This window comes from Rhinoderma darwinii, chromosome 1 (genome assembly GCF_050947455.1).
Source record: "Rhinoderma darwinii isolate aRhiDar2 chromosome 1, aRhiDar2.hap1, whole genome shotgun sequence".
NCBI classification, from domain to species: domain Eukaryota; kingdom Metazoa; phylum Chordata; class Amphibia; order Anura; family Rhinodermatidae; genus Rhinoderma; species Rhinoderma darwinii.
Window position 1 is genome coordinate 29,138,527 of NC_134687.1, and position 23,419 is coordinate 29,161,945.

General features: G+C 43.5%; 1 protein-coding gene across 2 annotated transcripts in view; it reads left to right on the top strand.

Annotated features, from left to right (window-relative positions):
* TACC3 (transforming acidic coiled-coil containing protein 3) overlaps positions 1-18,037 on the top strand; it is a 34,637-nt gene extending 16,600 nt beyond the window's left edge. For both annotated transcript variants that reach the window (XM_075856938.1, XM_075856946.1), the window contains exons 10-16: positions 136-282; positions 5,902-5,978; positions 8,010-8,053; positions 9,420-9,580; positions 10,915-11,021; positions 12,553-12,673; positions 17,878-18,037. In XM_075856938.1, coding sequence (XP_075713053.1) covers positions 136-282; positions 5,902-5,978; positions 8,010-8,053; positions 9,420-9,580; positions 10,915-11,021; positions 12,553-12,673; positions 17,878-17,943 — 723 coding nt within the window. In that variant the 3' untranslated portion in view covers positions 17,944-18,037. The remainder of the gene's footprint in view (positions 1-135; positions 283-5,901; positions 5,979-8,009; positions 8,054-9,419; positions 9,581-10,914; positions 11,022-12,552; positions 12,674-17,877) is intronic.
* Positions 18,038-23,419: the final 5,382 nt, after the last annotated feature.

Below are 23,419 nucleotides of genomic sequence, written 5' to 3' on the forward strand. Positions count from 1 at the left end.
TCCTCTCGGCTGTAGTAGTGACTTTTCCTCTTCGGTTACCATAGCAGCGTTGTTGTTTAGGCAGCAGCTACTCCACAATGATATCCGGTTACAAGCACACCACAGCCGGCTCTATAGATTCTTCTTACTCCACAGGACAGCGCTCCTTTAATTCCAGACCCCGTATGCATGGTGCCGGATCGTGACCCTTTCCTGATGCCGTCTGATGTGGGGGCAATCGTTGAAGTTCTTAAATACAGTCAAAAAGACATGGATGTCGCTATAGAGCAGGTCCGGCTGGAGGTGAGTGATGGGATTTATAGACGTTTACCGTGTTCTGGAGGGTCATCAAGTCCACTGTAGTAATACAGAAGCTGTTTTGGTGAACCTGTAAGGGCTCTTAAAGGGGTTTTCTCCTAATTTCATAATGATAAATTTCACGTCGATGGGTGTACGGCCGCTGGGAACCCCTCTGATCCTGAGAACAGAGTGCCAAAAATGAAAAACGGGGCCACGCATACTCTATCGCAGCTCCGTTTGCGGTCTATGGGGCTGCCGGACATAGCTTGGTATAATATAATGCGGTTAAAAAAAACAAAAAAAAAAACTTTTTTTTTTCCCACCCTCCTGTTTAACCCCTTAAGGACGCAGCCTAGTTTGGGCCTTAAGGCTCAGAGCCCATTTTTCAAATCTGACATATTTCACTTTATGTGGTAATAACGTCGGAATGCTTAAACCTATCCAAGCGATTCTGAGATTGTTTTCTCGTGACACTTTGGGCTTCATGTTCGTGGTAAAATTTGGTCGATATATTCAGTCTTTATTTGTGAAAAATTGCAAAATTTAGAGAAAATTTACAAAAAATAGCATTTTTCAGAATTTAAATGCATCTGCTTGAAAAACAGACGGTTATACCACCCAAAATAGTTACTAGTTCACATTTCCCATATGTCTACTTTTGATTGGCATCGTTTTTTGAACATTCTTTTATTTTTCTTGGACGTTACAAGGCTTAGAACATAAACAGCAATTTCTCATATTCTTAAGAAAATTTCAAAAGCCTTTTTTTGAAGGTGCCAGTTCAGTTCTGAAGTGGATTTGAGGGGACTATGTGTTAGAAACCCCCATAAAACACCCCATTTTAAAAACTAGACCCCTCAAAGTATTCAAAACAGCATATAGAAAGTTTTTTAACCCTTCAGGCATTTCACAGGAATTAAAGCAAAGTGGAAATTAAATTTGCAAATTTCATTTTTTCTGCTGAATTTCAATTTTATTCAATTTTTTTTTAGTAACAGAGAAGGTTTTACCAGAGAAACACTACTAAATATGTATTGTCCAGATTCTGCAGTTTTTAGAAATGTCCCACATGTGCCTCTAGTGCACTCGTGGACTAAAACACAAGCCCCAGAAGCAAAGAAGCACCTAGTGCATTTTGAGGCCTCTTTTTTATTAGAATATATTTTAGGCAGCATGCCAGGTTTGAAGAGGCGTTGAGGTATCAAAACAATGGAAACCCACCAGAAGTGACCCCATTTTGGAAATTACACCCCTCAAGGAATTCATTTATGGTTTTTGTTATCATTTTGACCGCACAGGTTTTTCACAGCACCTATTTGAATTGGGCTGTGAAATGAAAAAAATTATATTTTTTCCAATAAGATGTCATTTTTGATCAAAATTTCTTATTTTCACAGGGAACAACATACCCCATTTTGTTGCCCAATTTGTCCTTAGTGCGGCAATACCCCATTTGTGGTGATAAACTGCCGTTTGGGCCCATGGGAGGGCTCAGACGGAAAGGAGCGCTATGTGTTTGTTGGAGTCCAGATTTTGCTGGATTGGTTTTCGGGTGCCATGTTGCATTTGCAGAGCCCCAGAGGTATCAAAGCAATGGAAACCCACCAGAAGTGACCCCATTTTGGAAACTACACCCCTCAAGGAATTCATTTATGGTTTTTGTTATCATTTTGACCGCACAGTTTTTTCACAGCACCTATTTGAATTGGGCTGTGAAATGAAAAAAATGATATTTTTTCCAATAAGATGTCATTTTTGATCAAAATTTCTTATTTTCACAAGGAACAACATACCCCATTTTGTTGCCCAATTTGTCCTTAGTGCGGCAATACCCCATTTGTGGTGATAAACTGCCCTTTGGGCCCATGGGAGGGCTCAGAAGGAAAGGACCACCATTTGGCCTACTGGAGCTTTTCTGGTGCTAAGTCATGTGTGCAGAAGCCCCTGAGGTACCAGTACAGTTGAAACCCCCGAGAAGTGACCCCATTTTAAAAACTACACCCCTTAAGACATTCATCTAGAGGTGTAGTGAGCATTTTGACCCCACAGGTACTGTGTAAAAGATAATGCGCAGCAGATGGTGCAGTGTGAGATTTGCAATTTTATATATGTATATGCCATTTCAGTGTCCAATATAGTGTGCCCAGCATGCGCCACCGGAGATATACACCCCTTAAATTGTAATGTGGGTTCTCCTGGGTACGACAATACCCTACATGTGGCTGTTATCAGCTGCCTGGGCATACGGCAGGGCTCAGAAGGGAAAGATGAGGGGGGTAAGCTGTGCGGAGTGCATCAGGGTAAATTGAAAATCAAGGGATGTATGATACATTTTAAAACAATCTTTTATACAGAGCCCTGGTTTTTCGGGACACGTGTCACATTGGTATATTGTGTTCTTCCTTATCCCCCTCTTATAGCAGACTCTGCACCTCTTTTGACTCTTTCCCTTTCCACCGGTTTGGGGACCTTCTCCTGGAAAGTGTTGCCCTGGTACGATGCGCCCCCCCTTCCTGGTCCCTAAAGATTAGATCTTGAAATTCCAGGAAAGTTCCCCTCTGGCCTGCACATCGACGTAGCACATACGCATTGTACAAAGCCATCTGTATGATGTGCCCGGCCAGCTTCTTATACCACACCGCATGGCGCTGTAGGGCTTCAGGACTTGATTTGACAAGTCCATCCCTCCCATGTACCTATTGTAGTCCAGGATGCAGTCTGGTTTGGGGGTGGCCTTTCCTTCATATATCCTAAACCTGTAGGTATACCCTGATGCACTCTCGCACAGCTTATACATCTTCACGCCATACCTTGCCCTCTTACCTGGCAGGTACTGGCGGAATTGAACCCTCCCTTTAAAATGTACCAGGGACTCCTCAATAGAAAAACACTTCTCGGGGGTGTATGCTTGGGAAAACCGGGCACTGGAACGGTCTAATAGGGGTCTCCGTTTATACAAACTGTCAAAACTGGGGTCATCTCGGAGTGGGCACGGCTCATTATCAGTATAATGTAAGAAGCGAAGTATTGCCTCATTTATTTATTTTTTTAGGTTCCAGTTCATTTCTGAAGTTGCTTTGAGGGGCCCATATATTAGAAACCCCTATCAAACACCCCATTTTAGAAACTAGACCCCTCAAAGTATTCACAACAGCATTTAGAAAGTTTATGAACCCTTTAGGTGTTTCACAGAAATTTAGAGCAAAGTAGAGGTGAAATTTACTCTTTCTATACCATTTTTTTTATAACACAAAAGGATTTCAGAGAAACGCAACTCAATACTTATTGCCCAGATTCTGCAGTTTAGAGAAATATCCTACATGTGGCCCTAGTGCGGTAATGGACTGAAGCACCGGCCTCCGAAGCAAAGGAGCACCTAGCGGATTTTGAGCCCTCTTTTTTATTAGGCACCATGTCCGGTTTGAAGAGGTCTTGTGGTGCCAAAACATTGGAAACCCCCCAAAAGTGACCCCAATTTGGAAACTAGACCCCTTGAGGAATCCATTGTAGTTTTCTTGGGGTGCATGCGGCTTTTTGATCAGTTTTTATTCCATTTTTAGGTGGCGTGGTGACTAATAAACAGCAATTCTACTATTGTTTTTGTATACTTTTTTTTTTACAGCGTTCACCGTGCGCTATAAATGACACATTCACTTTATTCTGCGGGGCGATACGATCACGGCGATACCAGATGTTTATAGTTTTTTTTTATGTCTTATGGCGTTTGCACAATAAAATACTTTTTGTAAAATATCATTCACTTTTTGTGTTACCTTATTCTAAGAGCCATAACGTTTTTATTTTTCAATCAATAAAGCCGTGCGAGGACTTATTTTTTGCGTAACGAACTGTATTTTCCATCAGTACCATTTTTAGGTACATGCGACTTTTTGATCTCTCTTTTTATTCCATTTTTTGGGAGGTGAAGTGACCAAACAATTGTGATTGTGGTTCGGTTTATTAATATTTTTTTTTACGGCGTTCACCGTTCGGGATAAATAACAAAATAATTTTGTAGTTCAGGCCGTTACGGACGCGGCGATACCAATTATGTATAGTTTATTTGTTTGTTTATATATTTTTATTAATAATAAAGGCCTGATAAAAGTAAAAGTCCCACTTTTTCCCTTATTACTTTTAAAACTTTTATTTTCTTATTTTTACACATCTTTTTTTAACTTTTTTTTTACTTTATTACTTTGTCCCACTAGGGGACATGAGGGCAGGAGGCCCTGATCGCTATTCTAATACACTGCACTACATGCGTAGTGCAGTGTATTAGAACTGTCAGCTACTCACTGACAGCAAGCATAGTGGGTCCTGACGTTGTCAGGACCCACTAGGCTTCCGTCTATGGCATAGCCGGACGCCATTGTTTGGTGTCCGGTTGCCATAGTCACCATCGCCGGCCGCTATCGCGTAGCAGGCCGGCGATGGCAGCTTAACCCCTAAAAAGCCGCGATCTCTATAGAACGCGGCTTTTAAGGGGTTAATCAGCGGGGACACAGCGATCGGTCCCCGCTGTAGGAGCTGTGACAGCTGCTGAACAAGACAGCAGCGTCACAGCTCCTGTATGTGTCGGGAGGACGGCCGAAACGGCCGTTACTCCCGAGACGTACTATTACGGCATGGAGCGCGAATGATACAGCTGCCATGACGTAATAGTACGTCAAGGAGCGGGAAGGGGTTAAAGGGTTATTCCCAAATTAAAGTTCCATGTTCCAAGCCCTATTAACCTAAAAATAAGCCTCTTTCTAAATACCTTCTGTTTTCTGTAGTGCAGCGTTTTGTAGTTATACCCTCCTCTGCATCTCATTGATGTAGTTGCGCCAGTCGTTTCTATGGAAACAGCCACCATAGCCGTTGCCTTAATTCTGTTACGCCTGCGCACTTCTCCCTATTCTCCTCTCCTGTAGCGCGTGCACGCCTAACCTACGCATGCGCACTTTCTTGCCGGCTCTTCACATGATTTCTTACGGTCATTGAAGCGCTGGGTGGAGGCATGGTTGAAGACTGCAATCACAGAACAGCAGTCTCGCAAGCGCGCACATACACCAAGCAGCGTTGTGATTTTATTACAGCGCCGCTTGGTGGTGAACCCTGGTATAAACCATTTTGAGAAAAAAATGAACGTTTGACTGTATTTGACAGAAAAAAAATTACGTTTTACAGACTATAAATATTTTAAGTGGAAAATAATTATTTGGTTATATCCAAACTGCTAGATAAAAAAAAATTAGCGTCAACTTGGGAAAAACCCTTTAACCTTAGTAGCCCATGTTAGATGAAATTCTATAATGAAATCTAGATTTACTACAAACATCTGGCTGACATTTTTGGTTTAAAAAGACTCAAATGCTGCGTTTTTTTGCCAAGAACTCCATATACCACCCTGATGGTCCCTGCCCTGATATTTTCATAAGCAATTAAAGTGTAAGCTGCTATAGATTCCCCCCCCCCCCCATACATTGTACATGGAGTTTTTTCCCCTTTTATTTTTATTTATCTTTTTACCTTTCTTTATATTGATGTCCTGGCTTTTACCATGGGGAACATTTTGGCTGAAATTTCTGCTCTGAACATAATTGGATTCTTTTTATTTTTCACTCCCACTAATTTTAGGTTCAAGATAAAGCGATGGAAGTTTTGGAGTGGAAAAAAAAACATGAAAAACTTTACTTGGAATATGTTGAAATGGGGTAAGGAGCTGACCTAGATTGTGAATGAAGAATGTGTGTTTGAAGATTGACATAAAATTCCAGCTAAGCCCCCTGATCTGTATAGCAACTTCTGTGTACCACGAAACCTAACCTAATCCACACGTGGGAAACTGAGGTAGTGGTGATCCTAGGGGGCAGGGCTGCGCAAGACTGCCGACGTGGAACAATACACTGATCAATCACTCTCCAGCCCATGTGAAGGAGCATTAAGCATAAGTTTTCTGTCCGGCCCAGACCATCTTAACCCGTTAGTGACCGGCCCTTAGTGTTTTTACGGCGGCCACTAATGGGCTTTATTCCGATGCATACACCTTTTTACGCCGCTGCATCAGAATAAATAGAGCAGGGAGCTGTTAAATCGAGCATCCCGGCTCGAATGGACGAGATCGATATTTGTATCGCTCTCGTTTAACCCTTCAGATGCGGCGCTGAATAGCGAGCGCCGCATCTGAGTGGTTTTGGGTGATCGCAGGGTGTCTGTTTTCTATGGCAGCCGGGGGGCCTAACAAAGGCCCTCAGGTCTGCCCCAGTTGATGCCTGCTAGGCCATGCCAGAGCCATGGCCTAGCAGATGCCTGTCTGTTTTACACAGAGGAAGTAATACACTGCAATACCGAAGTATTGCAGTGTATTATAATAGCGATTGGACAATCTCATAGTGAAGTCCCCAAGTGGGACTGGTAAAAAAAAAAAAGTTGAATAAAGTTAATAAATAAAGTAAAAAAAAAAAACTAAAAACCCACTTTCCTCTTACAAACGGCTTTCTTAAAAAAAAAAAAAAGTGAAATTACACACGTTTTGGTATCGCCGTGCCCGTAATGACCCCAACTACAAAGTTATTACATTATCTAATACATAACCTAAAAACTACATTTTAATACATTACATAAAAACTACGTCGTCCCGCAAAAAAAAGCCCTCATACAGCTGCATCGGTGTAAAAAAAAGTTCTCTTCAAATATGGTAACAAACCAATTTGAAAAAAAAGATTTTATTCTGTAAAAGTAGTAAAACATACAAAATATATATAAATTTGGTATCGTTGCAATTATAACCCGCTAAATTAAACTTATTGTGGTGCTTATAGCACGCTGTAAATTTAGGACGCAAAAAAGTGTGGTAAAATTGCTGTTTATTTTTTCTCGATTGCCCCCCCCCCCCCCCCCCAAAAAGTTTAGCAAAGTTCATCAATAAATTTATGTATCCCAAAATGCAAAATGGTGCTATTAATAAAAAAAAGACCACTTGGCACACCAAAAAACAAGACATTCTACAGCGATGTCGACGCAAAAATTAAAGTTATAGCTCTTTGAATGCGACTATGGAAAAACATAAAAAATTGCTTGGGCATTAAGGTTTAAAATAGGCTGGTCATTAAAGGGTTAAGCAGGTCTATGAGCCAGCTCTAAAGCAGGCCATACACGTTGGCTGTATGTCGGCGGGACTGACCATCTAATGCGTATGGCGGCATCTCGAGTCTCCCTCTCCGGGAGAGAAGCGTTGGGCATGCTGTGTTTTAACATGAATGATCCTGTTCGTTAGTAGATAAGCCGCGGCCAGGACAGTCTAGAAGCGTCTTTCTCCCTATTGAAAACAAATGTCCGCTCGGCAGGAATAGCTGTCGGCCAAACTATCAAAAGTGTGTGGTCAGCTTAAAGGGGCTCTGTCACCACATTATAAGTGGCCTATCTTCTACATAATGTGATCAGCGCTGTAATGTAGATAACAGTGGTTTTTATTTAGAAAAACGATCATTTTTGACCTATATTAGATTTATGCTAATTAGTTTCTCAATGGACAACTAGGCGTGTTTTACTATTGACCAAGTGGGCGTTGTACAGAGGAGTGTATGACGGTGACCAATCGGCGTCATACCCTTCTCTCCATTCATTTACACTGCCTCTTTGCCTGTTAACCTTTTAATGTCACACTAGGACTGGGTCCACATAACCGGTTTTGTGTTTAGGTTGAAATATATTATATGTAATTTTAATGTCTTCCTTAATTTCAGGAAAATTATTGTGGAGTTTGAAGGCACAATCACACAATTGCTGGGTAAGTATTTTACCTTAATTTTAGTAATGTCTTCAGTGATGGCTTATCACAAATATATCTGGCCAAAACTATGTAGACAGCGATCACGTTGATATGAGCTTGTTGGACATGCCATTGGTTGTTTTGGAGTTGGTTCCCCCTTTTTACATTTAAAAACAGCTTCCACTTTTCTAGGAAGGATTTCTCCAAGATTTTGCAATGTCTGTGGGAATTTTTACTCATTCATCCAGAAGAACACTTGAGGTCCGACACTGATGTTGGGGGAGGGGGCCTCCGATCTAGTTCATCCCAAAGGTGTTGGAGATCAGGACTCTGTGCAGCCGTTCGAGTTCTTCCACGCCAAACTGCTCACACCATGTCCCACATTTCATTCTAGCCAATTTTTTTTAATTAAATCTAGACTGATTGACCTAAACCTGTCACCACATACTCCAATGTCATGAACATCCACAGTGGCTGAAATGACATTGTATAACGCAAATCTGTGTGGAAATAAGAGACCAAACCCTGAAACAGCCTCACGTTGACCCTCCTCCACCAAACGTTACAGGAGTCACGATGTATTCTGGACGCTCCTCTGGCATCTGCCGAACCCAGATTCCTCCATCAGACTGCCAGATAGTGAGATGGGCTTCATCACTACAGAGAACACGCTGCTCCAGAGTCCAGTGACCTTGTGCTTTACACCACTACAGCCACCACTTGGCATTGTGCATGGTGATCTTAGGCTTGTGTGCACAGATCATGAATCTCCGGGTGCACCGTTCCTGCTCCGATGTTACTTCTAGAGGCGGTGTGGCTCAAGTGAGTTATATAACCGAGGACAGGAGGTTCTTACACACCATACGTTTCATCATTCAGCCGCCCTGCTCTGAGTTTGCTTGGTCTACCGCTTTGTGGCTGAGCTGTTATACCTAGATTCACAATAAGAACATTTTCAGGTGATGGGGGCAGATCTAGCTGATCAGAAATGTCACAAACTGACTTGTGGCATCCTAGGACAGTGCCACGTGTAAAGTCACTGAGCTCTCCTCCCATACTACTTGCCAATGTTTGTCTATGGAGATCGCATGGCTGTGTGCTTGATTTTTATGCACTGTTTGCAATGGTTGTGGCCGAAATATCTCAACAATTAGCAGGGGTGTCCACGTGTTTTTTGACAATATAATATATCTCTTGTGATTTACTGAACAATATTGACCTGTTCTGCTAGATAATCTGTGTATGATGGGTGGCGGTCTGACCTCACTGCGCAGTGTGAAGGGGCTGCCGCATTTCATTGTTGCTCCGCCCGGTATTGTAGATTTTTGAAATGTTTGCAACCGGTCTAAGTAATGGAGTCTGTTCTCTGTTATCTCTTCTGAAGAGGATTCACAAAGACACAAGGAACTGGCTAAACTAGAACTGCAAAAAGTGATTCAGGAGAAGCAGCAGGTGCAGATAGACCTCAACTCGATGGAGAAATCCTTCTCCGATCTCTTCAAGAGGCTGGAGAAACAGAAGAATGTTCTGGAAGGATATCGCAAGGTAAGGAGTATATGGAGCACGAAGTATGTACGTGCTGGGTATATATAAACTCTCTTGGGGTAAGACAATTGCAGTGTTACAATGAATCTGACCTTGAGGGTCACACCACCATGCAAGTCGCCAAATTCTGTAAGAAGAGTTGCCTCAATTCTAGACTTAAGGAAGCTCTGTCACCAGTTTAATACTTCCCTATCTCCTACCTAATCTAACAAATGCTTTGTTGTAGATAACGACTATTTTTGATTTTTAAAATGTTTTAGGGACAGTTATGATTTTTACATTTATGCAATTTTTTTTTTGTTTCAGCTAGTGGGCGTTGTAAAGAAGTGTGACGCTGACCAATCGGCATCATACGCTTCTCTTTATTCATGCCCAACTTTGTTCACAGCACAGCGTGATCTCGCGAGATCACGCTGTGACGTCACTTACTCCCGCACTTCCTTCACTGGAGCGACGGGAGAACGACCAGACATCGCCTCTAGCCGTACCAGGACTGCTGCTGAGGATAATCGTCCTGGCACGGCTGGAGGCGATGTCTGGTCGTTCTCCCGTCGCTCCAGTGAAGGAAGTGCGGGAGTAAGTGACGTCCCAACATGATCTTGCGAGATCACGCTGTGCTGTGAATAAAGCTGGGCATGAATGAAGACCAGCTTATGACGCGGATTGGTCCGCATCATACACTTCTTTACAACGCTCACTTGTTGAAACAAAAAAAAAAAAAAACGCCCAGTTGGGAATTTGCTGATCATTTTTACATTTATGCAAATTTTTTGTACTCTGTCACAATTTTTTTTTTTTTTAAATACGTGTTTAGTAGTTCTCTACAACAAAGCGCTTATTAGATTCGGTAGGAGATAGAGAAGTATTGATCTGGTGACACAGCCTCTTTAAAGGGGTTTTCCCGTGAGACATTTGACATCCACAGGATATGTCCGATAGGTGTGGGTCCCACCTCTAGGACCTGCAACTATCTCTAGAACAGGGCCCCTAAACCCTGTTCTGCCGCTCTGTGTTGCGGTAGAAGCAGGTTAATTCCGACCATGACTTCGCATGCAAGCTACGCCGTTTCCTATGCAGTTTCTGTAACTGCCATTCACTTATATGGGAGTTAAGGGAACAGCATAGCTCAGAGGGAGCAGAAAAAGGTAGAACAGGGTTTAGGGGGTGACGTTCTAGAGATAGGTGGCACCCGCGTCGATCTGACATTCATGGTATATCCTGTGGATATGTCTGATGGGGAAAACCCCCTTTAATCCTAAATATGTCCATGCAAAAGGGTCACGTTGTGGGAATGAGAATCAGAAGTGAGATTTCTTAATATTTCTGTTTCTTAGAATGAAGAGGCCCTGAAGAAATGCGTTGAAGATTACCTTGTAAGGATCAGGAAGGAGGAGCAGCGCTACCAGGCCCTGAAGGCCCACGCAGAGGAGAAGCTGAACTGGTACGTTGTCCGTCTAATTGTTCTCATGGCTGCCGAATGTTGGCTCTAATTGTGTAATGACTCTACATTCATTCCCCCAGATACATTGAGGTTCAATGGTCAGGCCACACAGGCTTTCCCCCCCCCCCCCCCCATTTCCTTTTCTCACTAGTTTCTGTCTCTGACCACCCATTGAAGTCAATGGGAGGCAGAAAAAAAAAAACAGCGGCGCTTTTTTCTTGTTGCCTGCAGTCCTTGCATTAGCTGTAATGGCCATGGGCAGAAAAACACCTGCAGGCTGTGGAAAATCTGCCTAAAAATTTCTGAAGGAATGTGAACCGGCCCAAACACATGGTTTATGGGCTTGTACTAAGGGTATGTTCACACAGCCTATTTTCAGTCGTCCTTTGGGCCCCGAAAAACGGCTGAAAATACGGGGGCTGAACGCCTACAAGCATCTGCCCATTGATTTCAATGGGAAAAACAATGTTCCGTTCACACGTGGTGTTTTTTACGCGGCCGTTTTTAAAAACGGCGTGTAAAAAAATGTGCATGTCACTACTTGAGCAGTTCTTCATTGGGTCAATAGAAAATCGGCTCCAAAAACGTCCGTAAAAAACCGCATCAAAATTATGCTTTAACCCCTTCCCGTCTTAAACCACTTTCAGATCTTCATTTTTATATTTTTTTTCCTCCCCACCTTCCAAAAGTCCAAACTTTTTCATTTTTCCATCGATATAGTCCTATGAGGACTTGATTTTTCCGGGATGAGTTGTAGTTTTTCGTAGCACCATTTATTGTGCCATATAATGTACTGGGAAACGGGAATAAAAATTATTTGTGGGGTAGAAAATGAAAAAAACTGTGATTCCTCCATTGTTTGTGCTACGTTTTTACAGAATTCACTGCAATTAAAACATATTAACTTCTGCGGGTCAATACGATTACAGCGACACCAAATATAGTTTTTTCTATTTACTACTTTTGCAAAGAAAAAACTACGTGTAAATTTTTTTAAAATTCTGAGAGCCATAACTTATTTTCTTTTTCCGTCTATTTTAAGTGGCTTAATAGGAGCACAAAGATGGCAGAACTGGGGGCCTTCATTAGGCCCCCAGGCTGCCATAGCAACCATCGCCACCCTGCAATTGCATTGCGTGGGGTGCAATGAGCTGCTAGAGGGGGTCACCCCCCTCTTTCTAACAAAATGCTGCGGTCGCTGTTGACCGCGGCATTTAACAGGTTAAACGAGCGGGATCCCACTAGTTACTGAAGTGGCGTCTGTAACATACAGCTGACACCTGGATCGTATGGAGCAGGTTTACTCCGTGAGCCCATTCCATACTTCCCCCCTACACGGCTATGACATATAGATACATCAAATGTCAGGAAGTGGTTAAAAACTTCTGCAAATCAGAGGCGGTTTTCCCTTGAAAACTGCTCCGTTTTTTTTGTTAAGCGTGTGAACATACCTTAATAGTGGGTAGGGTGTTTCTGCCTGGTCCTGCACTTATCTCTTTCTGAAGTCTGTTTAACCCTTGTCTCCTCATAGGGCTAGCGAAGAAATTGCCCAAGTACGAAACAAAGCCAAATCCGAAATAACTGCCCTACAAGCCACATTACGTAAAGAACAAATGAAGGTTCAGTCACTAGAACGCAGCATAGAACAAAAGGTATGTTTCTAATGCTGTCTCTTTCCTATTACAGGATGTAATATATACACTACCTGCTATGCTTTTATTCCACACTTTATCTAGAACTATTGTAAGTTGAGACTTCCATTCTGATCAGAGCGCCTTCTGCTGGTGAAATTTTAGACCACTTATTCCACTAGATCAGGGGTCTCAAACACGCGGGCCGCATGCGGCCCCTGAGGCTGTCCTATGCAGCGTGCTGGGTACTGTAGCTCCCTCGTGAGAGAAAAGAGCAGGCTGAAGGAGGAGTGCGCTGGCAAATGACTAAGCCGCTGATTTCACTGTCAATATATGGAGGTCAAGGGCTTCCCCCAGAGTCGAGCTTATACTAGCACTCTGCTCTGGGACTCCTGCTCTTAGGAAGCCTCTGACATCACTGTCCATATATGGACAGTGATGTCAGGAGCTGAGCGAGTCCCAGGCATAGCACTAGTAGCACTCTGCTCTCGCCTCTGGCTCTGTGGTTGCCCATGACATCACGGTCCATACATGGACAGTGATGTCGGGGGCTTCCCCAGAGTTCCAGAGCCTATACTAGTGCTCTGCTCTGGGACTCAATCTCTGGGGTTGCCCCTGACATCACGTCAGGGGCTCCTCTAGCTTGGCATTCCACTCCTAGAGGGAGCCCAATGGAGCGATCTACCGAGGGCACTGTGCCTCGATCTACCGAGTAATGGTAATTTGAGAAGTTTGAGGAAAGAACTGATTTTCCCTGGCGCTGCTAACTGGTAAAACCCTTCCTGAGTAGTGAGCATTTAAAACAAGCAAATGTAATATCCGATATTTTATTTACTACGCGTTTCAAGGCTTGACCGGCCTCTTCATCAGGTAAAATACAAATACGATCTATTCTCCTCTCCTCTCGTTTTTTTTTTTTTTTTTTTGTCCCCTCAAATTACCATTTACCACTGGACCCTTTTGGATCTGGATCGGACCCCAGGCTGCAGCAACATTTTAAAACACTTTCAAGGATGTTGTGCTCCCAGCACAACCCACCTGGTCAGCAGAATTGATCACCTATCTGTGGCTTTTTTACTAGATCATTTGATGCACTATGTGCTTTGTGGTGGTTTTTCTCCTCTACTGTGCCTCGCTCTGCCGAGCAGCCAGACTGCATTTAGCGGCACACAAACTGGAAAACTGGATTGTTAACCCCTTCCCGCTACAGCCCTTTTTCAGATTTTCTTTTTCGTTTTTTTTCCTCCCCCCACATTCCAAAAGCCATAACGTCTTTATTTTTCCGTCAATATAGTCCTATGAGGGCTTGATTTTTGCGGGACGAGTTGTAGTTTTTCGTAGCACCATTTATTTAGCCATATAATGTACTAGGAAACAGGAAAAATATTTGTGGTAGAAAATGAAAAAAAAACAAACGATCCCTCCATGGTTTTTTTCCGCGCCGTTTTTACGGAATTCACTGTGCAATTAAAACAACATGTTACCTTTTATTCTGTGGGTCAATACGATTACGGCAATATCAAATATCTAGTTTTTTTTTTCTATATTTTATTACTTTTTCCAAGTGAAAACCTAAGTGTAAAGAATTTATTTTGTCACCAAATTCCGAGAGCCATAACTTTATTTTTTATTTTTCCGTCGATTAAGAGGTGTGACGGCTTATTTTTTTGCGGGATAAGCTGTAGTTTTTAATGATACCATTTTGGGGTACATGTGACATTTTTGATCACTTTTTATTTAATTTTTTGTGGGAGATTAGGTGACCAAAAGACATTCTGGCGTTTACAATTTTCTTTTTTATTTTTTTACAGCGTTCACAGTGCGGGTTAAATAATGATATATTGTTATAGTTCAGACTTTTATGGATGAGGTGATACCAATTGTGTTTTTTTTTTTTTTTTTTTTTTTACTATTCTCTAGGGGGAAAATGGTGGAGAAAAGGGGGTGTTTTGAACTTTGCATTTTTTTAATTTTTTTTTTTTTACACAAAAAAACAACTAACTTTTTACATTTTTTAATTTTTTTTTTTTTATTCCCCCTAGGGGACTTAAACCAGCAATCGTTAGATACTAATGTATTACAGTATATCGTGATTCTGACGGGCAACTCTGGGCTTAATAGGTGCACAAAGATGGCGGACCTGGGGGGCCTTCACTAGGTCCCCATGCAGCCATGGCAACCATCGCCCCCCCCGGCGAATGCGTTGCGGGGGAGCGCGTTGAGCTGTTAGAGGGGGGTCGCCTCCCCTCTTTCTAACGATTTAAATGCTGCGGTGGCTATTGACCGCAGCATTTAACCAGTTAAACTAGCTGGATCACGCTCGAGCACGATGCCGCTACTTACTCTAAAGTGTCGGCTGTAACAAACAGCCAACACCTGCATCGTAAGGAGCGGGTTCACTCCGTGAGCCCGTTCCATACTTCCCCCTACCTGACTTTGGCGTATGGCTACGTCAAATGTCGGGAAGGGGTTAAAATAAGCACGTGGAGTAAACACTCAAATTTCCATTCAGTTTAAACCTAGCGCTGTTCGTCATGTAGTCGTGTTATAGTCGTTCAAATAACTAATTGATTAACAGTAATGTTATATTGTATCCATTTTGAAAGTAAAGCGACCCGTCTTCACATTTTTTTTTCATTTTTTTTTCTGTGTTGCCCATTTACCCGGCCTAGTTTGAGACCCCAGCTCTAGTAATTATGGAGTAGGTTGTATACCACTGAAATATTCTAAAGGGTTTGTCCTACTTTAGACCTTTAATGGAATATCCTTATTCTCAAGATTGCTAGGGGTCCTAGAGATACAAATGGCTTTGGGCCGACTTCAGCGGAAACGGCTTTGCCTCCCCCCCCCCCCCCCCTCAATCCCCCCAAGGCCACTCAAACTCTTCATAATCTAGTTGTGATATATAATCTGTAGATTGTAACATTAACAACTTCCAGCCCGCCCATGGACTATAAACGTCCAGGCGGTCCGCAACTAAATCTGCGGGGCCGTTCACATTACTCCTCTCAGCAGCGCTTACTCGACGACGGTAAGGCGCTCAGCTATGTGATCGCTGTGACAGCCTGTGTGCCGATGGTAAGGATCTCCATGATACAGTTGTCTGGAGACAGCTGTATCACCGAGCTTCAGAGTAGTCTCTGGTCAGGTGATCGCTGTGACGGCCTGTCACAGCGATCACCAATTGCATCTTCTCCCGCCTATGGAAGCCTGCCAGAGAGGGAGAAGAATAATGTAATGGGAAAAATAAAAACACTTTTTTTTTTCAATAATTTTTCTCTATAAATAAATGTCTATCTGCTACACGGCGACTTTGGCCACGCATGACCCGTAGCCTACGTTAAAAGTCAGTGCGGTTGTGTCACAATGCACTGGTTGCCACGACATGACAGTTGCAAGAAATCCAAACTGTCATGTCGCAGTGACTTGCAGGTCGCAACGTGACCATATTGACTTTCATTACTTGCGGTGTAGGCTATGGGACATGGCGATCTTTGGTCAGACAACCTGTACACGGAGTATTTTGCAGGCAAAAAAATCTGCCTCAAATTCCTGAAGGAATTTTGAGGCAGCTTTTGACCTGCCTGCACTTTTTTTGCCGTGTTTTTCACCTGAGGCCATCTAGGAACGCGGGCGTAAAAACGCTTTTTCTGCCTCCCTGCCACCGGGGGAAAAACAACAATTTCAGCTGTATATTGGTGCCGATTCCGACACTGTTTCCACGTCAAAATCCGCACCAAAAAACTGAATTGGGCCTTAGAGTGACGTTAGATGTGGCGGATTCACTGCAAATTTTATCAGTGGATTTGCGCAGGCAAAATCTTCAGCGGATTACAGTACAGGGCAAGTAGATGAGATTTTACAAAACTCCTCTCCATGCTGCAGACATTTTACACGGCAGATTTTCAAATCTTTGAGGTGTCGTTAAATTAATACCTTGGGGGTCTACTCTCCATAAAATCATTTTTGGGGTGTCAAAGGGGTTTTCCAGTCCACAAAAATAGATGGCCTATCCCCAGGATAAGGCCCTATTTACACGACTGTTTCCCGGCCATGTGATGGCCGTTCAAAAAGTCTGTCACACGGCCGCAGTAGGAACAATAGACCCCAAATGAGGCTTTTCACATTCCCTATTTTTGGCCGTTCTCCCGGCCCCCATAGAAGTCTATGGGGTCGGCTAATACACAGCCATCATTTGAATGAGTTCCGAGTGACGGCCATGTCTTCTGTCGCTCGCTCTCTCCTCCTCACAGTGCGAAGTGCATGTGAGGAGGAAGGGTATCTTGCTACTCCCTGTAGGAGCAGAATCCCCAATGCCTGGCCACAGCTTCGGCAACACTAGCTGGGGATTGGATTCCGCTCCAGGAGAAGTCCCTGACTATCTGATCAGTGGTGGCTGGTCTCCCCGCAGCCCCACCGATCAGCTGTTTTGAAGGGGCCGCGATGCTCGTACCATCGTCGCTTCCTCTTCATTTCCTTTACCGCTCACGCTGAATCGCAGACACTTGTAGCGGCGGTTCACAGTATACACTTGAATGGTAGAAGGCTGTAATACTGTGAACCGCCGCTACAAGTGTCTGCGATTCAGTGTGAGCGGTAAAGGAAATTAAGGGGAAGCAGCGCTCGTATAAGCACTATGGCCCCTTCAAACCAGCCGATCGGGGGTGCCGGGTGTCGGTCCCTGACTGATCAGATATTGATCCTGATATAGGCCATCAGTTTTTGTGGACTAGAAACGCCACAACATCTGTAATGGTCGTATGGTGTCAGCGAACCAGCTTTAGAATTATTATTTTTTTCTCTCAAAGCCAGTTTGCGCACCATTCATTGTAAGCGCCACCTTGTGCCCAGCGTGTAAGAAATGCACATATATTTGGTATCGTTGAAGTCGGTAGAAGTTGCCAAATGTATTGAGGTGTGTTTACCCAGTGGCATGCCCCAGATGTTTTCAAAAATCACACATTCACATTTTTTCCTCAACTTTACTTTCCATTTTTCCTTCCATATTTTTTAAAGTTAAATATATTGTTTTTTTTACACAATATGGAAGGCCAATATGTTCTGAAAAAAACAAGACCAAATACATGTAGGTTGGAAAAATAATAGCCATGTGCCAATTTAAAAGCAAATTGTTTTAAAACTTAAAAATGGACCTGGTCAGGAAGGGGGGTGAAGCTCCTGGTCAGGAAGTGGTTAATTCAGGTTTATTTTTATTGTTTTTTCAGACAAAAGAAAATGATGAATTGACGAAAATATGCGATGACCTGATCTTAAAAATGGAGAAAGTCTGACCCGCCGCTGTAGCACTTTGTACATTTTTAATTGTATCACTCGTTTTGTCTTTTATATGTTTGTTACAAACGAATAAATAGATCTTTAATTTAACTCCTTAAGGTTTGTTATATTTTACGACATCTTTACATATACAGAGCAGGTTATATCAAAGCAGAGGCAGTACTTACGTTTTATTGAAGTAGCCAACGCTTAATTCGGCCTTGGTTTTATGGGGTGTGAGGGTCTGTTTTGTGGATGCCACGTTTATGACGCTATCAGTATAAGCTGGGCCTATGATGCAGCCATTCGCCTACCAGGGTGTTTCGCAGGTTTATATTCCACATTAAAGGGGTTTTCCAGGATGTGATATCTTTTTCAGTAGGGTCTGGAAATGAAATAAATAAAGCAATACTTTCCTATCCTTGCTCTCGGCCATTATGTTGCCAGCGGCACACCCGGTGGTTGTTTACATGCAGGTAGCATGTGACGGCTGCAGACAATCAAAGGGTTCAGTGGTGACTAATCATATTTTTGGCATAATGCCAGAAATACTACACGTGGCCGCTGAGCCCTCTGATTGGCTGCAGCAGTCACATGCTACGTGCATGTAAACCGCCACCAGGAGTGCCATTGGCCACAATGTGTGGATGGCCTCTTAAGCGACTAGACGGTACTTGTACATTGTCATGACACCTGGTTCATTATGCGTGTACTGGTGCAGTAGTAGGGAACGTCTACTAGTTTGTCATTACTTCCAAGTGTTGGACTACCCTATGCATCAGTAGTCTGAGAATCTCCTAGCCTCCCCGTGCTCGGTGTTGGGAGGTGCCTTTCTTTATGCAGATCCTAATCCAATTTCCAGAGTGCTTCTTTAGGGTATGTTCACACAAATACCGAGCTGCTTTCAAGGGAAAACCGCCTCTAGATTTTCAGCCAAGTTTGATAAGTTTTTTTTACAGCAGTTTTTGGAGCAGTTTTTCTATTGACCCAATGAAAAAACCGCTCAAGAAGTGACATGCACTTTATTTATGGGGAGTTCTTTAAAAACTGCTGCTTAAACGCCCCGTGGGAACAGTTTTTCCCATTGAAATCAATGGGCAGATGTTTGGAGGTGTTCAGCCCCCACATTTTCAGCCGTTTTTCGGGGCATTTACATCCCGAAAAGCAGCTGAAAATAGGTCATGTGAGCATACCCTTAAAGGTATAGGCCAAACTTGGGCACTTGTGGCATATCCACAGCATATGTCATAAATGTCTGATAGATGCGGGTCCCAGTTCTGAGATCCACACCTATACTGAGAACGGGGGTCATCCGACGACTCCTGTTTCACCTGGTCCCAGACTGGGACATGCGTGTGGCTCTCCATTCTGCTTTATGGAAACGGCAGCACTTGGCTGTTTCTGTAACTCCCGTTGAACAGAATGGAGGGAGCCGCACACATGCGGGGACACCTCAACAAGTCCCCACCTAGAGCAGTCAGAACACCTGGTGTGGCAGCTGCAAGCTATTATAGGTGCGGATCTCCGAGCTGGGACCTGCATCTCTGACATTTATGGCATATCCACAGTATTAGTTGGGAATACTCCTTTTAAAAGGCAGATAAGAGGTTGAGGCATCTGAGTTAGAACCATTGATTTTCCAGGTATTGTGACATCACCATGTGCAGGATTTCTATACTGTGATTTCATGCTGTGACACTGTAAACATTCCTATGCAGTAAGCACTGGGCCTGGACTGTGACCTCACTGACTGACTGGTGGGCCTGTACTGTGACCTCACTGACTGACTGACTGGTGGGCCTGGACTGTGACCTCACTCACTGACTGACTGGTGGGCCTGGACTGTGACCTCACTGACTTGACTGACTGGTGGGCCTGGACTGTGACCTCACTCACTGACTGGTGGGCCTGGACTGTGACCTCACTCACTGACTGGTGGGCCTGGACTGTGACCTCACTCACTGACTGGTGGGCCTGGACTGTGACCTCACTCACTGACTGGTGGGCCTGGACTGTGACCTCACTGACTGACTGGTGGGCCTGGACTGTGACCTCACTGACTGACTGGTGGGCCTGGACTGTGACCTCACTGACTGACTGGTGGGCCTGGACTGTGACCTCACTGACTGACTGGTGGGCCTGGACTGTGACCTCACTGACTGACTGGTGGGCCTGGACTGTGACCTCACTGACTGACTGGTGGGCCTGGACTGTGACCTCACTGACTGACTGGTGGGCCTGGACTGTGACCTCACTCACTGACTGACTGGTGGGCCTGGACTGTGACCGCACTGACTGACTGACTGGTGGGCCTGGACTGTGACCTCACTGACTTGACTGACTGGGCCTGGACTGTGACCTCACTCACTGACTGACGGGCCTGGACTGTGACCTCACTGACTCTATGATCACTTGGGTTTTCTGAATTATACCTGTTCTGGTATGTAAATGTGTAATTTTTTTCAGACTAATTTGCATTATCTATCTTGTTACTAGTGACCTCATTGTGTGCATTAGATCCGATTCGGTTTTTGTTTTGACACCAGTGTCTTCATGTCTGTGCTGTGACATCATTGTTAGCATTATGCTTGTCTTCACTGTTGGTCTTTATAGTTTTATTTCTTTACTATGGAATAATAGTAATATCCCCTATTGCCGTTCTACCTGCACTGGATGACACCTGCGTATAACCTTGACCACCAGCCTTTTGATGAATTACATGTTCTGGCGATTCTAGTGACATGTATAGCATTATACAGCTGGCAGATAATGATTTATATTATGTATATGCCAGAATGAAAAATGAGCAAATTCTATCAGCCATTGATTAGAAAATCCAAATCGCTAAATATTCTGTGAATCTTGAACCTGGTAACTCTGGCCTACCATTTGCTGTAGGGATTTATTAGTGTTGGCTAAATGGCCTGTAAACAATTACTGGTTCCCTGCAGAGTGTCCGCCAGTCGATCATAATGTGGCCACGGTTTCTGTATGATATATTATACAGGCATCTTCCTGAAGAATTATTCTTTGGCTTCATGACCATAGACCGTTAAGTAATAATACATTTTGGTGCTTAGTACAGTCTGCATGGTTATGGAAAGGGGCCCACTTTGGTTTCTACAAGGACCCAATTTCGCTAACCGTGTTATAGAACCGAACCGTTGACAGGACGAGCTTTATGCAAATAAGAATCTTGGGGGATGGTCCCAGGCAGATCCGGTATGGCGCTTACGAATGTACCTCAATTTGTAGTTGGCAAGACTGCGATTTATTTATTTTTTCCTCATATCAGCCCTTTGATTTATGATTGTTCAGTGTTTACTGCTATTCTGTCTTCCACCACTAGATGGCGCAAAATGTACATAGAATATAGAAGCTTCATATAAACCTGCAGCAAAGACAAATTCATGGGAAATCATCGTGGAAATGTAGAGAATTGCTTGAATTAACCATAAAATATATTAAAGTTCCCACTGATTCCATTACACCTCTCAACACAATAATAGGCAATGTATCACAATCATACATCTGATTTAAGCTAAATTAGTCTGGATTCACGCTACGCTAACTCCTGGTTTCGGTGGTTTTTTTTCACATTTGTTTCCCCTTAACTTTTCGGACAGATGATACTTTATTGATTTACTGAGAATACGATGTCCCTTATCATATAAATAGTGGTATACCAACTTGAACAAATACCTACAAATGTATACCACAAAACCGTATAGCAAAATTGACACGTGGTCAACCGCAAAATTATCTATTAGTACAATCAATATAATATGGCTATCTCATAAAAACAATTAAAAGCATCTAAAACAGATGTTTGCCGTGGTGGTCAGAAAATACATAACATCTAATCTATAGTTTGTATGGTACAAGCAATGTGTAACAACTCGTCACACAGTAGAAAGATTTCCCAAGTGGGACAAAAAATATTTTACCTGGAACTAAATCCCCTATAGGCTAGATAAGCTACTAATGAGAAGACTTTCACCGGAAATATAAAATATAGAGAGAAATCACAAGCCTCAAGTACGTGATGACAACATAAACATGCTCAAAAGACAGAGTAAAAAGCATCACTAGACTAACCCATTACTGGTCCAAGATACAGTAACAAACAGGGCCAGCTCCAGGATTATGTGGGCCCTTTGGCAACACAGACTTAGTGGGCCGCTTTGCGGGTGAACTCACAGCGACCGTAATATGGCAGAAAATTTCACTGTGTGCGCCATATAGACATTAGGCCCTGTTTAAGCCCCCATGTAGAAGTTAGGCCCCCAGTTTGCCCCCCAAAAATTTAGTACCCTCCTAGTAGTGCCGCGCCGCCCCCACCCTCCCTGGTAGTGCTGCACAGCCCCCCACCCCTGTAGATAGCGCTTTTGGGGTTCCCTGTAGGAGTGGAATCTCCAGCCAGTGCATTGCTGACCCTCTGGATGGGGATTCTGTTTCAGGAGAAACACCTGACCTCACTGTCCATATATGGACAGTGTTGTCAGGGGCAACCCCAGAGCTATAGTCCCGGGCAGAGCACTACTAGCACTCTGCCTGGGACTACTGCTCTGCTCCTGACATCACTGTCCAAATATGGATAGTGCTGTTCGGAGCAGAGCTGAAGTCCCTAGCAGAATGCTAGTAAAGGCTCTACTCTGGCTCTGGGGAAGCCCCTGACATCACTGTCCATATATGGACAGAAGGGGCAGGTCATGAGATGACCGATCACAATAGTACTTACGGTTCATTACCTGTATTAAAGGGTATGTGTTCACAGATGTCGAGATGAATATAGAATTATCCATGTTAACTATATAGCGCATGAGCTAACGCAGCATACAGACCGCCACGCGCCTGAGCCAGCGTCCGGAAGACACGGAATGCGCATGATGAGCACAGTCCACAGCGCCTCGCAAGGCGCGCTGCAATGGAGTGTGCATGTGCACCATGTAGATCAAATCTCTATTGTAAGAGCGAACTACACCGGCCATACCAATGAAGGGCAAACTTGCCCATGCTCATACAGGCAAAAAAATCATAAATGACACTGCCAAATACATATTAAACATAAAAAAAAAAAAAATAACGATCTTGGTGGTATGCCGGCCTAGTCAACCTACTGGCCGACGCACCATGATGTCTACCACTACGAAAATGCCTCCTTTCAAGTTCCACTGCTCCACACCACTTTACCTCAGATTTGTTTGAGGGTGAGGCTGTTGAAGCTAAGGTTTTAAGGTCATATTGTGGCGGCATTATTCAGTAGCAATATGGTGGTATTATTCAGTCACTATGTGGTTATGGTGTGGCGGCATTATTCAGTAACAGTATGTGGGTATTATTCAGTCACTATGTGGTTATGGTGTGGTGGTATTATTCAGTAACAGTGTAGGGGTATTATTCAGTCACTATGTGGTTATGGTGTGGCGGCATTATTCAGTAGCAGTATGTGGGTATTATTCAGTTACTATGTGGTTATGGTGTGGCTGTATT